Source organism: Trachurus japonicus, chromosome 23 (assembly GCF_045865225.1).
Source record: "Trachurus japonicus isolate A0001 chromosome 23, Traja_1.0".
Lineage (NCBI taxonomy): Eukaryota > Metazoa > Chordata > Actinopteri > Carangiformes > Carangidae > Trachurus > Trachurus japonicus.
Genome location: NC_140929.1, coordinates 6,385,850 through 6,400,745, shown reverse-complemented (window position 1 = coordinate 6,400,745; position 14,896 = coordinate 6,385,850). Strand labels below are relative to the sequence as shown.

The 14,896-nt window shown below is 41.7% G+C and overlaps 1 protein-coding gene across 4 annotated transcripts in view; it reads right to left on the bottom strand.

Moving 5' to 3' along the window:
* Positions 1-14,896, bottom strand: part of usp6nl (USP6 N-terminal like) — a 90,487-nt gene that overhangs the window by 24,098 nt on the left and 51,493 nt on the right. For all 4 annotated transcript variants that reach the window (XM_085769347.1, XM_085769343.1, XM_085769344.1 and 1 more), the window contains 2 exons: positions 8,527-8,594; positions 1,381-1,460 (listed from right to left, as the gene is read on the bottom strand). In XM_085769347.1, coding sequence (XP_085625473.1) covers positions 1,381-1,460; positions 8,527-8,594 — 148 coding nt within the window. The remainder of the gene's footprint in view (positions 1-1,380; positions 1,461-8,526; positions 8,595-14,896) is intronic.

Genomic DNA, 14,896 nt, shown 5'->3' with positions numbered 1-14,896 from the left:
TTTTTCTCCTCTGAGTTAACCTCCAAGTTCGAGTTCCAACTTCTCAGTTACTTCCAAGTTGTAGTGAACGCAGCATATGGCTTAGTTAAAGTTGAGTCTAATTGGGGGCGGGGCCACGTTTGAGTGACAGCTGAGTGAGTCTGGGCCCCTCCTCTTTGCCCATATATGGATTATCCTAGAGTTAATGAGGAGGTCAGCTACTACCACCTCTTCTGACAGTCTGTGGGTTTTAATGCACATTTTCAATTAGCACACTATTCAAAAAAACACAAGAAAATAAAGCCTTCCATATCTCCATAATGTTTCTATTATTTAAAAAGGAAACCTATCACACTTTTTGAGTTTACCCGCTCTGAATGTGTGTCCTGAAGCTTTTTGTGTAGCCAGTGAGGAAAGTAAGTATCTGATCCCCTGCTGATTTTGTATTTGGGTTTGCTCCCCTACAGAGAAATGGACGGTCTATAGTTTTTACGGTAAGGTTATTTTAACAGAGAGAGACAGATTAACATCCAGAAACAACGTCATCATATAAAAATTCTACATTAATTTACGTTTGATCAAGTGAAATAAGGGCAAAAATCAGCAGAGGATCAAATACTGCTCTACAGAGATTCAAGAATAAGTCATTTCCTTCCATCCTATCTATCTCACTTCCTAGAAAGACTGGTGTCAATGTGAAAATGGCCATAATAGGTCGTCTTTAACATCTGTTTACATCTGTGGTCCAGCTCTGAACATCTGTGTAAACTCAGGCCTGGCTCTGATTTTCATACATATCTGAAGCGAGTGTGAAAACATCTGTAAAGTTCACGTCTCCTCTTCCTGTATCACATGGAGATCACTGCTGCTCCTCCTCCTCCTCCTCCTCCTCCTCCTCAGTTCCCGCCCGCAGCCATTGACCTTCACCTTAGGATACTTCTGTCCCTGTCTGAAACAATCATGTAACCCTGAGGTTTTCTTTTCTTTTCTTTCTGCTCCTCCTCGTCTTCCACCATCGTCTCATCCATCCCTCGCTCCTCCACCGCCTCTGGTCTGGTCTGGTCTGGTCTGGCTCGCACCACTCTGTCCTAACACTGATGCCTGTGATTGTGGCTAACCGGCCTGTTTCCTGCCTGCATGTGCCAGCCTATATATAACCCTCCAACACGGCGTTTTGTTAAAGAGCCTCACAGCCTCCGAAGCCACAAACACAGTCTTCTCTCAGCAGCAGCCTCTCATTTTCTCCCTCTTCCTCTGCAGCGTGGTGCTTCGCCTCATACTGGAGGTTTACTTTGGAGCTTTTTCATTTACTTTATAATAATAATAATGATGATGATAATAATAATGATAAACGGGCTGTGACGTGAAGCTGCGTGTGTTTGTGATTATGTGAGTTCTTACTGGACGAAGCCGAAGCGGTCGATGACTTTGTACAGGTGGAAGTTGGTGTCTTCCCACGGCTCCACAACCGCCTCTTTACCCTGCAGAAGACACACAACACAACAATAACATTCAAACTGCTGAACATCAAGAGTCAAATCAAAGTTTCAATCAATTTGCATTTTGCACTTGATTGATAACTGGGTGCATTGGCAGATTCACTGTGAAGCTTGTTCATGTGCACTGACAATACAAAAACAACAAAAATCTCATATAAGTGACTGTAAATCAGCACAGAAACTAGAAACAGACAAAAAGATTGAAAGAAATTCTGCTGAAAGTTCAAATCTAACAAACAAACTTTACTTGTGACTGTAAACTGTGTTTTTCTGGGACTTAATGAACCAATGCATCATTGAAGAATTAGGAAAAGGGCATTTTCACTTTTTTGTGACATTTTACAGACAGAACTAATGACTGGGATAAAAGTAAGCAGATTAATCATCAAACGCATTAATTGCAGCTTCTGAATTGTGCAGTAATCATTTGTATTTCTCCTAATTTTTTATTCATGTGATAATCAACAAAGGAAAAATACAATAAAAAATGATATTTGTACTTTTCTAGATTGTAAATCTCTTCTAACAGGGTGGACTGAGAGTTGGTTTGTGTGTGTGTTGGTCAAACAAACAAACAAAAAAAGCAATTTAAAGACATCACCAAGTTGACTTTTCATTAACTAAACGATCAAAAGGATAGTTCAACATTTTGGCAAATTGGCCCGTTGCCATAATCCCTATAGTTTTAGCAGTAGGTTTGTTACCTTTAATTGTCGGTGCAAGCTATTTTTAGAAGGGCAGAGCAGAGCCGTGAGCTGCTCAGAGCTACGCTACGGAGGCTAATGGGATTTCTTGGTTTCCCTCATCAAACTTTTCAAATACACAATCCAACAACTCTAAAACACTCTGGTGGACAAGTTGTGACCTGCACGTTCACCACGCTATGAGATAATAACAGAACGTTACCAGACAGAGTTGTTTTAGAGGTAAATGCAGAGACTGCTTGCTGAAAAACTGCCCCCGACGTGAACACGCATCAGCGGTTTTGCATGAATTTACCTCTAAAACAACTCCAATTTGCCAAAATGTTGAACTATCCCTTTAAGTTGATGACTCTGATGAAGCAGCAGGTTGTGAAGCTGCTTCAGCTCTGAAATGAACTCAGCTCCAAATGACCACCCACCACTCTCAGGGGCACAGAGTCGTGTTTTGACGGCGCTGCTGCTGCTAGATTGCGACTCCTGCGACGCCCTTGGGGAAAGTGTGTTGGCGCGAGTGTGTGTTTACCAAACACAAGGACACTGTGTCTGTGTGTGTGTTTGTGTGTGTGTGTGTGTGTGTGTGTGTGTGTGTGTGTGTGTGTGTGTGAGAGTGTGATTATGTGAGCACCTGTGTCACCGGCTGACTCTGGGTCTCCGGGAAAAAAAAAAAAGAAAGAAAAAAGTAGTTAATTCACCATCACGGAGAGATGAAATAGAAATCCTACAGCCAGACGGTGTGTGTGTGTGTGTGTGTGTGTGTGTGTGTGTGTGTGTGTGTGTGTGTGTGTGTCAGGGGGGGATTATGTGGAGGAGAGCAGGGGGAGAATATCAAAGAGAGTGTGTGTGTGTGAGAGAGACAATAGAGGGCAAGAAGTTGAGTCGATTTAGAGCTCGAACCGAAATGAACAAAAGTTTGAGTGTAGAAAACGAGTTCTGCTGCTGGTCACAACATCTGTAAAAGAGACGGACCACCACGCCGCCAGATGTTGCTGATGACTTTGAATTTACTTTTTTTGACACCGAGAGCAGAAGGAGAAGGAAACTCAGGTTTGTCATTTTGCTGTGGGAGAAATGGAGATTCCTGAACGTGTAAGAAGCGTCTTTTTCTCTCTCTTTGGTTTATGGACATTTAGTTACAATTTTACACCGGAGATAATTAGAAACATGTGAAGAGTAAGTGATGCTAATCTAAAAGTATAAATATGATGTACAGTTTCATGTCCGTGTGTTCATACTGTATCTTAGCCTGATGTTTCTTTCTTTCTTCTTTGCACCCAAACGCCTCACTTCAGTTTAAAGAGGAACTCTGCAGGTAACATCATTGTCATAATCCCTATAGTTTTGGAAGTAGGTTCGTTACCTTTAATTGTCGGTGCAAGCTATTAAACGTGCGCTATTTTTAGAATTCACCACGCTATGAGATAATAACAGAACGTTACCAGACAGAGTTGTTCTAGAGGTAAATTCATGCAAAACCGCTGATGTGCGCTGCCTTCGGGGACAGTTTTTCAGCAAGCAGTCTCTTCTTTTGCCTCAAAAACAACTCTGTCTGGTAACGTTCTGTTATTATCTCATAGCGTGGTGAATGTGCAGGTCACAACTTGTCCACCAGAGCGTTTTGGAGTTGTTGGATTGTGTATTTGATGAGTTTGATGAGGGAAACCAAGAAATCCCATTAGCCTCCGTAGCGTAGCTCTGAGCAGCTCGCGACAAATAAAGGTAACGATCCTTCTCCTAAAACTATAGGGATTATGGCAATGAGCAAATTTGCCAAAAATGTTGAACTATCCCTTTAAAAACCTCTGCACCTCTAGTACAGTAAATACAAATCTATATTCTCTTTATATAAATAAATATACACACATGATTATGACTCATCGTGCAGCCTTTCCTTTCTCGTCTGTGTGTTGTCACAGACAGTTTTATCTGCTGTGACTCCGAGTACTTACAAGTACTTAATTAACCAGTAATTTACGCCTCATTGTGTTGATTAACTACAAAAGCAAATTACTGGAAAATTGCATCTGTTTGTTTATTTCGTCCTTTAATCAAAATTACGCTCTTCGACTGTGTAAAACAATTCTCGGTGAAAGGCAAAAATAAAAACAGGAGGAATGTGGAATAATAACAGGAAAAGAGAAGAGTGGATTTATGAGCCGGATGTTTCACTTAGATGGGTTTTTATAGGAAAAGCCTAATTAAACCCATTTGATTTAATTATATTTTAAACAGTGTATATCAAATCAATATAAATGAGTGTCTAACCAAGCTCCCATTAGCTTGTGTGTGTAATGGCTCCTGACTCCACAGTCTGGTTGTTTTTCATACACTGTAAATGTTCAAAAATGTGCCTTTTTTTTATTTTTCATTTCGACTCGAAGCTTCAAACTTCATCAAATCAGGTTGGAAATATACAGATGTGTCGACAGCTCCACCTGACAGTCCGAGAACTTCAAAGTTACAGCAAAAAAACCAAAAAACAAAACATCTGCGCCCAGATGTGATGTGTCCACACAGTGTACTGTACAGTACGATCCAACAACGTGTCTTAAAAAATAATCCTCGCCTCGCCCCGGTATCAGATCCAGTCTGTGGTTTCTCAGGTCGCTCCACCGGGTCGACCAGATGTTGAGGTGAAAGTATTTTTTGAAATCCATCTCCCTCCACCTACTGCTCCCTCAGCAGAAACACACCACTCAAAATAAATAACTCAAACACACACACACACACAGAAGACCTCGGTGTTTTATCCACGTGTGTGTCCACGGCTTCACATCATCACGGCCGACACATTTATCATTTCTCTCAAATCAATTTCAGGAGGGGGAAATTAAAGCGGCGCTGCGACTGCTCAGCGCTCGCTCCGTCATGGCGTCTGTGATTGTGTGTCACCACCACCGCCAGTCTGTGATGGACGTATGTGTGCTTTCTCTCTGCACTTTATTATTAACATAACTGGTGCTGGTTCATGCTAATAAATCTGTGCTTTTTCCATTTCCAGTAAAATTTGGGAAAAAAAAGTCCAGAAAAATGAAAAACGGGACGTCCCAGCTGCTCCTGAATGCATCAGTATTTCATAGCCAGATGTTGCCTGGTACCAAGTTTAAATTTAAAACATCTAGGTTGAATAATAGACACATAAAACACCGTAAGTCAGTGGAGATTTTACGACTTCAGCTACTCAAAGAGAGAGAGACACTTCAGGTTACCCAGATATATGAGCTGTAACCTGATTTATTATCATTTCATTTGTGATGTTTGATGCTACATAACAGTAGCAGCAGCTCTGTGAGGCTCCGCTGCTCTCAGCTGAATGCTAAACATCAGCATTCATGTCCACTGTCCAGCAGCAGGTGTTTGCTAATTTGCAAAAAAACACAAAGAACAAACCAAAGCTGATGGAAAGTCCACAGAGCAGATGTTGATGTATGTCTGGGCAAACTTTCACCGTGATCCCTGGAGGAGATGTTGAGATATTGCTCGCTCCGCTCCAGAATGCCGGCTTTTTCTCTTTTCTTTTTTGTTTTTCCGCTTCTCCTGCTGCAGTGATTGCTTTTAATTGTGTATTTTTTATACCTAGTTTTTTATAATTGCTGGCGTTTTATTTTGTGATGTGGACGCTGGCAAAGTAAGAATTTCATTGTCAGGGAAACTCACCTTTCCACTGTGCAAATGATGACAATAAACACTTTTGAACTTTTGAAATAACAAAACAAGCCGGTAGATGTGTTGACGGGCGATGATAGCGGTCAAAAAAAAGAAAATATTGGCAATCGTTGCGATCGTTACAACACTAACCGTCGAAATTCACGCACTGCATCAGTATGCATAGTATACTGCATTACAGTATGCATGATGTTGAACTGACATCATCTCTGATCTGATCTCTTCACCAGCCAAAGCACAAAGTTATTAAGTACCGGCTCCAAATATTCTCCAATCAGTGGCCTCCATCCAAAAAAACCCCCCATCAGCATCAGTCGTCGCCGTGACAACAGACAGCAGTCAGGCCAGGAGGATGAGGATGTGTCATCCGGAAACAAAACTCTTCATTTCTGTGCACAGCGTGAGTGTGTATGTGTGTATGTGTGGTCAGCGTGATAATAACTGACTCCATTAAACTCCACCCATCTCCAGCAGCGACAATGACACTGATTTAGCTCTGATTGTGTCTCGTTTCACCTCACACACACACACACACACACACACACACACACACACACTCTAACACACACACACACACACACACACACACTCTAACACACACACACACACACACACGCCTCCATCATCTCCTCTCCTCTCCATGGTCTCTTCACTCTTAATGAGGCAGCAGCTTGATTATGCAGCCTGCTGGACTAAATTAAAAAGACTAATTTACAAACCAAGCGTGGTGGGCTGGTCCGACTGATACCGTCGAGCTGTGAAATAGACGTGTCACTCAGGGAGCAGCCACATATACACATACAGTCAATTTACACACACACACACACACACAATGAGAAACTATAGACTAGAGTGTTATCATCTGAGTTCTCTGTACAGATGTTTGATGAAGGTAGAGACAAGGAGAAATGAGGAGGAGGGAATATTATTATTTAAAGTCAAAATAACAAGTGTTGCTGTTGGTTAATTAATTGATTATTTGATCGAAAGAATGATCAATTAAGAAAACAATTTGATTTCTCAAATAAAAAAACAGTTAAGCTGCCAATTCTGTGATTCAGTATTTCCGGTTTCTTTTTCCAAATATACGTAAATGTAAATGCAAACTTTTGTCACATTTTTTCTGAATATCATAATTGATCAGTTAATACTCCTGTTGTCCTCCTGGGTAAAGGAAGGAAGGAAAGAAGGAAGGCAGGAAGGATGAAGGGAAAGAAGGAAGGAAGGAAGGATAAAGGGAAAGATGGGAGGAAAGAAGGAAGGGAAAAAGGAAGGAAAGATAGATGGAGGGAGGGAACAGATTGGGTCAACTGGGTCAAAAAGGAATGAAGAAGTAAGGATGAGGGGAAGGAAGGAAGGAAGGAAGGGAGGAAAACGGATTGAAGGGAAGGGAAAAAGAAAGGAAAGAAAGATGGAGGGAGGGAACAGATTAGTTCAAGGAAGGAAGGAAAGAAGAAGGGAAAGAAGGAAGGGGAAAAGGAAGGAAGAAAGATGTAGGGCGGGAACAGATCAGGTCAATTGGATCAAAAGAGAACGGAAGAAGAAGTAAGGACGGAAGGAAGGAAGGAAGGAAGGAAGGAAGGAAGGAAGGAAGGAAGGAAGGAAGGAAGGAAGGAAGGAAGGAAGGAAGGAAGGGGAAAAGGATTGTGGAAAGATGGAAGGGAGAAAGGAAGGAAAGAAGGAAGGATGGAGGAAGGGAACAGATTGGGTCAATTTGACCCAGAAGAACAAAAAACCCAATCAACTGATTGATTTGCTAATGAAAATAACTGTTAGTTGGACCTATAGGATGAAGACACCGCAGCAGAGTAGTTTGTAGACTACATTTCCCATAATGCATCAGAGATTATGTCCCTCATTTGAACCTTCCTGCCTGAACAACAACCACCGTCGTCCAAACCTCCACACCTACGTACAGGTTGTAAAACACAACGAAGTGAGTCGTCCACATTACAACACGAGCCGAGACAAGCCTGATGACATCATCACCGTTACATCATCGGCGTCGGTTGAGTTGTGACTGGCACTTCCTGTGTGACTCACACGCTGAGGCATTTTAATATTCATTCATGTATCAATATTATGTATCTGTGATCGGCTGCCACTGTTGATGAATGAAATGTCACCTCTGGATCTCAGCCAATAAAACCACTTCATGTCCATGACATCACACCGACACTATTGAATGAATGAATGAATGAACACACACACACACACACACACACACACACACACACTCTTTATCCTCCCTTCTCTGCCCTTTATGCATAATTAACACACACTTGTCTGGACGTGCACACACACACTGAGTCATCACCTGCTTTGCTTTTCAAATGCACAAACCTTCATTAACATTTTAATTTTCAACCAGTTTTTCAACGCTGCATCTGAAATGTGGCTCTTCACGCTGACATCACTACCGCCGCCGCCGCCTCACCAAAATGAAAACGCTTTAAAAACACTGGAGCAGCAGATTGCGGCCCGCGCGCCGTACGCTGTTATTATTGTGTTTCACGGGCAATAAGGCAGAGATTTATAGAGGGATTTCACCACCGTGGAGTCGGTCTCAGCATGAGTGAGTGACTGGAATCTGGCTGCGGACGACCGCACGGAGGGAAAAAAAACAAAAGAAAAGGAAACTATTGTTGCTGCTGCTGTTGTGTTGTGTTAGCGTACTGTACCTTGTCATATTTGGCGACTATCTCAGCTCGCTCCTGGTCAAGTTTCACCGCCGCATCCTGATCAGACGCTGCAGAGACAAAACAAGAAGACAAGTTAGATCATCTGTCATCATACATGTACAGTGCTGCTGGAAACGTTTTTGAACTCCTTGATTAGTTTAGATTTTTCTGTTTTTTTTTTTCATGCTTTTTTACATTTTATTTATTTTTATATATGGTTTATGTTTATTATTTAATTTCATGTCCTTGTTTTGAGTGTGCATCTTTATTTTTTATTACTCTCTACATTCATATTAAAGACATCAAAACTAGAAGAGCACATATCGAGTTATCTGTCACCTGACCTAAACCCAACTATGAGATGGTTTGGGATGAGCCAACAAGTGCTCAGCACCTCTGGGAACTCCTTGTTGGAAAACAAAAAACGCTCCAACAGGTGACGACCTCATGAAGCTGATGACAGAAGGTCAAGAGGCTGCAAAAAGCTGTCATCAAACCAAAAGGTGGCTACTTCGCAGAATCTAAAACATAAAACATATTCTGCTTTGTTTAGCTTTTTTTTTCTCACTAAGTAATTCCTTAGTTTTGATGTCTCCATTATGAATCTAAGAAAAACCATTGAAGGAGAAAGTGTGTCCAAACTTTTAGAAACACAGAACCTGAGTGAGCAGCATTGAAAAAAAAATCAAGTAGGCCTATAATAGAATCAAGTGAAAACACATGAGCAGACGAATCAAATGAGACATAGGCTATTCAGAAAATGGTTTTGTAAGATCTGTTACACATGGAGGACGCTGAGCATTGTCACAACTCAGACGCGTGGACAGAAAGCCATCAAAACCTTCACCAAGAAGCACTAGAAGAGGAATAAACATGCGTGAATAGACATGTCATATTCATTTAAGGGTTGCGAGAAGGAAGCCTCTGCTCCAGAAAGAACAGTTTCCCGTTTAAACTTTGCAACAGAGTTCACACACTTTCAAGCAGTTGTGGTGGTCGACTCGATGGTGTCATGCTGGTGCTGTGACCGTGGACGTTTACGGCTCAGACAACGACAAAAAAAACATCAGGTTGACATTTTATGGTTGACGTTAATTACTGCTGTCGCTGGTGTTTCTGTGTCTCTCTCTCCATAAATGTTTTTCCATTGTAAACAGTAGTTACAGCCACAGTCAGACTGACAGGACCGACAATTAACTACAGCGAGACAGAGCAGAGCAGAGCAGAAAGAAAGTTGGTTTTGCATCGAGAGGCTACAGTGGATGTTAGCAGTACGTAGGCTATTAGCATGCTGCTAGCACACTTTGCGACCACTTTTTCCTTCTCATGTGTTGATTAAAATTTAATTCTGATTTAAGATGATGGTGATGATGCACAAACTTACAACTTTCCTACAGTTTAACACAGGTTATAATAAGTTAGGCTACTACCAGTGCTACGTTAGCCTGTTAGCATGCTAGTTTAGCATCAATCCGAAGCTTTATTCAATCTCTGTATGTTGTGATAATGTCGCATAAATGAAAACTGTCCAACTGTTGTTAACGTCAGTGGGTGATGAAGATTAGAAGATTTATTATCAGTGGGGGTAAACAGGTTTGAGCACATCTGTAGGCTGCTACAACACATCTGGATGGAGTTTCTCATGGCTTTCAATTTGACAACTGTGGAGACATTTCCCTCCGAACGTCTGAAAGTGTTGGACTGGCATTTTGACCGATGTCATATCACCAGCGCTAGAATGAGGCTAATAATGTTAGCACGTATAAAAACCAAAAAAAAACAAATAATGTCATAATTACGACGGAGTACTAGGGCCACATTCAGAAAACAAGACGTCGTAAGAGAATAAAGAGAGAATAAAGTCGTAAATTTATGAGAATAAAGTCGTTCATTTACTACGAGAAAAAAGTCATAACATTATGAGAGTTGTAAATTTACAAGAATAAGTCATAAATTTACGAGAATCAAGTCGTACATTTCCTACGAGAAAAAAGTCATAACATTACGAGAATAAAGTCGTAAATTTACGAGAATTAAGTACATTTCCTATGAGAAAAAAGTCTTAATATTACATTACATTACCTATACGATTTTCACAAAAAAAATCAACTTTGAGAATAAAGTTGTCGAAGTTTGTGATTTTTTTTATTTGTCAATGTGGCCCTAATACTCTGTCATACATAATGAACTAAACAGTAAAGGAATTTAATGCTTTTGAATATGAACAAAAAAAGACATTTTCTGTGTTCTCAGATGATTCGACAGGCATGAGAGACTCGCTTTGTGCTGCTCCAACTCTCCCTCGGTGCGTCAGGCCCCAGAGCTGACGTGGAGAACAAACACACACAGACACACAGACACACACACACTTTTCAACACACACAAACACACACACTCTTCAGACCAGTCAGAGAAAGCCTGGTGAGGCCAGCAGGAACACTTCACTGCAGCACAGCCAGCGTGCCAGCCTGACCTCAGCCTCAGTGAATAATGTGTGTGTCTTAGAGTGTGTGTGTATGTGTGTGTGTGTGTGTGTGTGTGTGTGTGTAGGACGCAGGCCGATGATGAGAGGAGCTCCTTGAAAACAGAGAGCTGCTGTGACAGAGACGTCACACTGGCACACACAGGTTTTCTGTTTTCTGAGCCCACGTACGACAGTGTGTAGCTGATGGATGCACACGCGCACACACACACACACACACACACACAGACACACACACACACTACAACAGACACTTTGCACTTCTCTGTGCACCTTAGGATTGTCAATCTGAATATCTCACGGCAGTTTCCACTCTCTTATCTACCAGAACACTAACACACACACATGAGAGGTTCCAAGCATCGGATGCGTGTTAACAAAGCTGGCAGACACACAAACACACACAAACACACTATTAAGTGGGGTCAGGTTGTGTTTATGTTGAATGCAGTGTGCAGCACGTACTGTAGTAGCCTAATGGAGGTGTGTGATGACTCACAGCTCCAGGCTTGAGAGAGGGAAACACTGAACATGGCGCTGGACTTCAACACACACACACACACACACACACACACACACACACTGAATCACAACAACTCTCCTCTCTAGAACCTCAGCTGCCAATTTATTCCAATAACAATCTTGAAAACAACTTTAAACAAGATCGTCCTCAGGGAGCGCCAGGTTCACTGTTACACCGATGCAATTTTATTTGAAGTATCTGCACAACGAAGATGGACAGGTTTGTAAAACTGGCTGAAGTCCGACATTTTAAAGGAATATTTCAACATTTTGGCAAATTGGCCCATTGCCACAATAGTTTTAGGAGTAAGTTCGTTACCTTTAATTGTCGGTGCAAGCTATTTTTAGAACGGCGGAGCAGAGCCGCGAGCTGCTCAGAGCTACACTACGGAGGCTAATGGGATTTCTTGGTTTCCCTCATCAAACTCATAAAATACACAATCCAACAACTCCACAACGCTCTGGTGGACAAGTTGTGACCAGCACATTCACCACGCTATGAGATAATCATGTAATGTTACAAGACAGATTTTCGAGGTAAATGCAAAGCCGGTGTCATGCCGAAAAGAAACTGTTTGCCGAAAAAACATAGCGTGGTGAATGTGCAGGTCACAACTTGTCCACAAGAGCATTTTGGAGTTGTTGGATTGTGTATTTGATGAGTTTGATGAGGGAAACCAAGAAATCCCATTAGCCTCTGTAGCGTAGCTCTGAGCAGCTCACAGCTCTGCTCCGCCGTTCTAAAAACAGCTTGCACCGACAATGTAACACCGACAAGGTAACGAACCTACTGCTATGACTATAGGGATTATGGCAATGGGTCAATTTGCCAAAATGTTGAACTATCCCTTTAATGAGACACTTCCATTTGAAACTTGAAACTTTTTAACTTCTCTGTACAAAATGCAGATAAATATAAATAAAGTGTGTATAATATCTGTGGAGACACTGATCTCTATCAGCTGTAATGAGCCGTTATCTAAAACCACTTTGGCCTTCAAAACTCCCAACTTGTTCCAGTCCCAGCTGTTATGTAACATTCCCAGTTCCTTTCTCTTTTTCCCCCACTTTTTTTTTTTTTTTGAAGGAAGTCTTTGACTCGTGTCATTCTCCAACTTCCTCTCCGGGTCTCCGGGGTTTCGGACGGGAGGAACGGCTCGACTGGAATTCCTAAACGCTCCGAAACAAATGCGCTCCTTATTGAACCCGGCTGGCATTTTTATGACAGGATGGTGTGTGTGTGTGTGTGTGTGTGTTAGTGAAAGGCATGTCACTGTGGGCTGTCCAGAGCACACACACACACACACACACAGCGGGAGAGGACCCAACAAGGCAAACTGTCTGGGGTAAATAAACAAATACAGTAAAAGCCCTCTCACTGCTGGGAAGTTCACCCCGGGGGGCCGAGTGGTTCCCATAGTGAGAGTGAGAGGAATTGGGGGAGGAAATGGGATTCGGTCCTTTTCTGAGCCTTTAACGCCATATTAGTATTCACACAGCGGCCTGACTTAAGCTAAATGCAATTAGACCCCCTTTTATTCACGGCTGGAGCAACACGTTGACGCCTGGGAGTGTGTTCATAAGAAGAAGGAGGAATTATATACGTTCACGTGCCTCCAAAGAGGATTTACTGTATGTCCACTGCACACAGGAGGTTCACTTCACAGTAAAAGGTAAAACAATAAATGTGCATTCTAGTTTTAGTTTGAAACTGGTTTTGGAAAGTGGTGACACATCCAGAGCAGCAGGTCTCAGGAGGAAACAAAACAAAAACAAAACAAAGAAGCTGCAGAAAAAGAAAATAAATGTTGAGTTGAGAGAGTTTCGTCGACTGCTTTACTTCTGTATCCAACATTGTTATAATGATGTTGTGTTGCTTTTGAGCATTCAAATGGTCCATTTCTGAAATATGTTCAGATCTGTGAGCTTGTTCAACAATCAAATATTTTATAATTTTAGACCATTGAATTGAGGCAAAGTTTTAGTATTGGTATTTTTTGGCACTTGGAGGCAACAGAAACACTGTAAACGCAGTCATTTAAGTTGATATACTGACATTATAGAAATGTTATGTGTGTGTACTTATATAAATGAATACATGTATTGGTATGTGACACATAGAGCAACATTAGCATTCATATAGAGATGTCTTCCTGGCCACCTGGCTGATCTAAGCTCAGTGTTTCCTCTCTTTTAGCTCTGTTTTTGATCTAAGCTCAGTGTTTCCTCTCTTTTAGCTCTGTTTTTGGTCTCCACCAGCTCGTATCTTTAGTCGCTTCTGTGTTGAACCACAAAATGAAATGAAAAAAAGCTCAGGAATGTGTTTCTTTCAGTCATTAAATCATAAAGTCATCACATGAGGTGGAAACAGTTTCAACAAACACGAGAAATGAAGTCACATCAAAGAGTTTAACAGGATCTGACGCTGGATTTACTCCTTTAAAAGACCTTTCTCACTTGTCCTGCTGCTTATCCTTCATTACAAGGCTGCAGCCGACTCCCTCCTCCCCTCCTCTGCTCTGCTCTGACAGTCACTCCCCCAGCGGTGAGGCCGGTGTCAGCTCTGGCTAACTGTCCCTGTCCTGCTGTGATTAAAATGTCCCTGTCCGTCACCCCCCCGCCTGCCTGTCCGCCGCCCCTCCAGCTGGACGCCACTCTGTCCGCCCACACCAAACCAAACCCAGTCTCTCTCTGCCCTTCACTCCCCTCTCACGCTGCATTCAGGTCACGTGGGAATTTTACTGTCCGCAGCACTCTCTCTGGGGCTGTTGGGCCGGAGGAGTCAGAAGTGTTCACGCATGACAACTCGTCTGAAACCAGCAGCACAATACATCAAGAATTCAGGAAGTTATGTGTTGTTAACTTCCCTCCACCCCCCACCCCGTGGTTTTTTATGACCACTCGACCAGGTGATGTGAACGCAGCTCATCGTGTTTTATATCAGCGTGTGATTCAAAACCTGCATGCTCAAAGCCGTTAATGGAAAAAAATGTGGACACATAAGAAAATAAAGATGGAAATCATGGTTTTATTTTACATCTGTGTGAATAAAGAAAAATAATTATTATTTTTCATCCATTTCAATTGATTTAATTGACATAAATAAGATAAACTAATAAATTGAAGGTTTGGGAGGATTTTTTTTTACAGCTTTATCAGTGCACTTGTATGTCTCTGCAGAACAAAAAGAGACAAAATCGGGATATTATGAATATTTGCAAAGACGGTCGTCTTTTAATAGTTTAGAGGGAAAAAATATTTGGATATGTTGTTTAATTTTCTACTTTTTGTGTTTTCGATGCTATAAACCTGCAACATTTGACCAGTTTTCAATCTAAACTGCTCTTTATATAATGTTATAAAGTG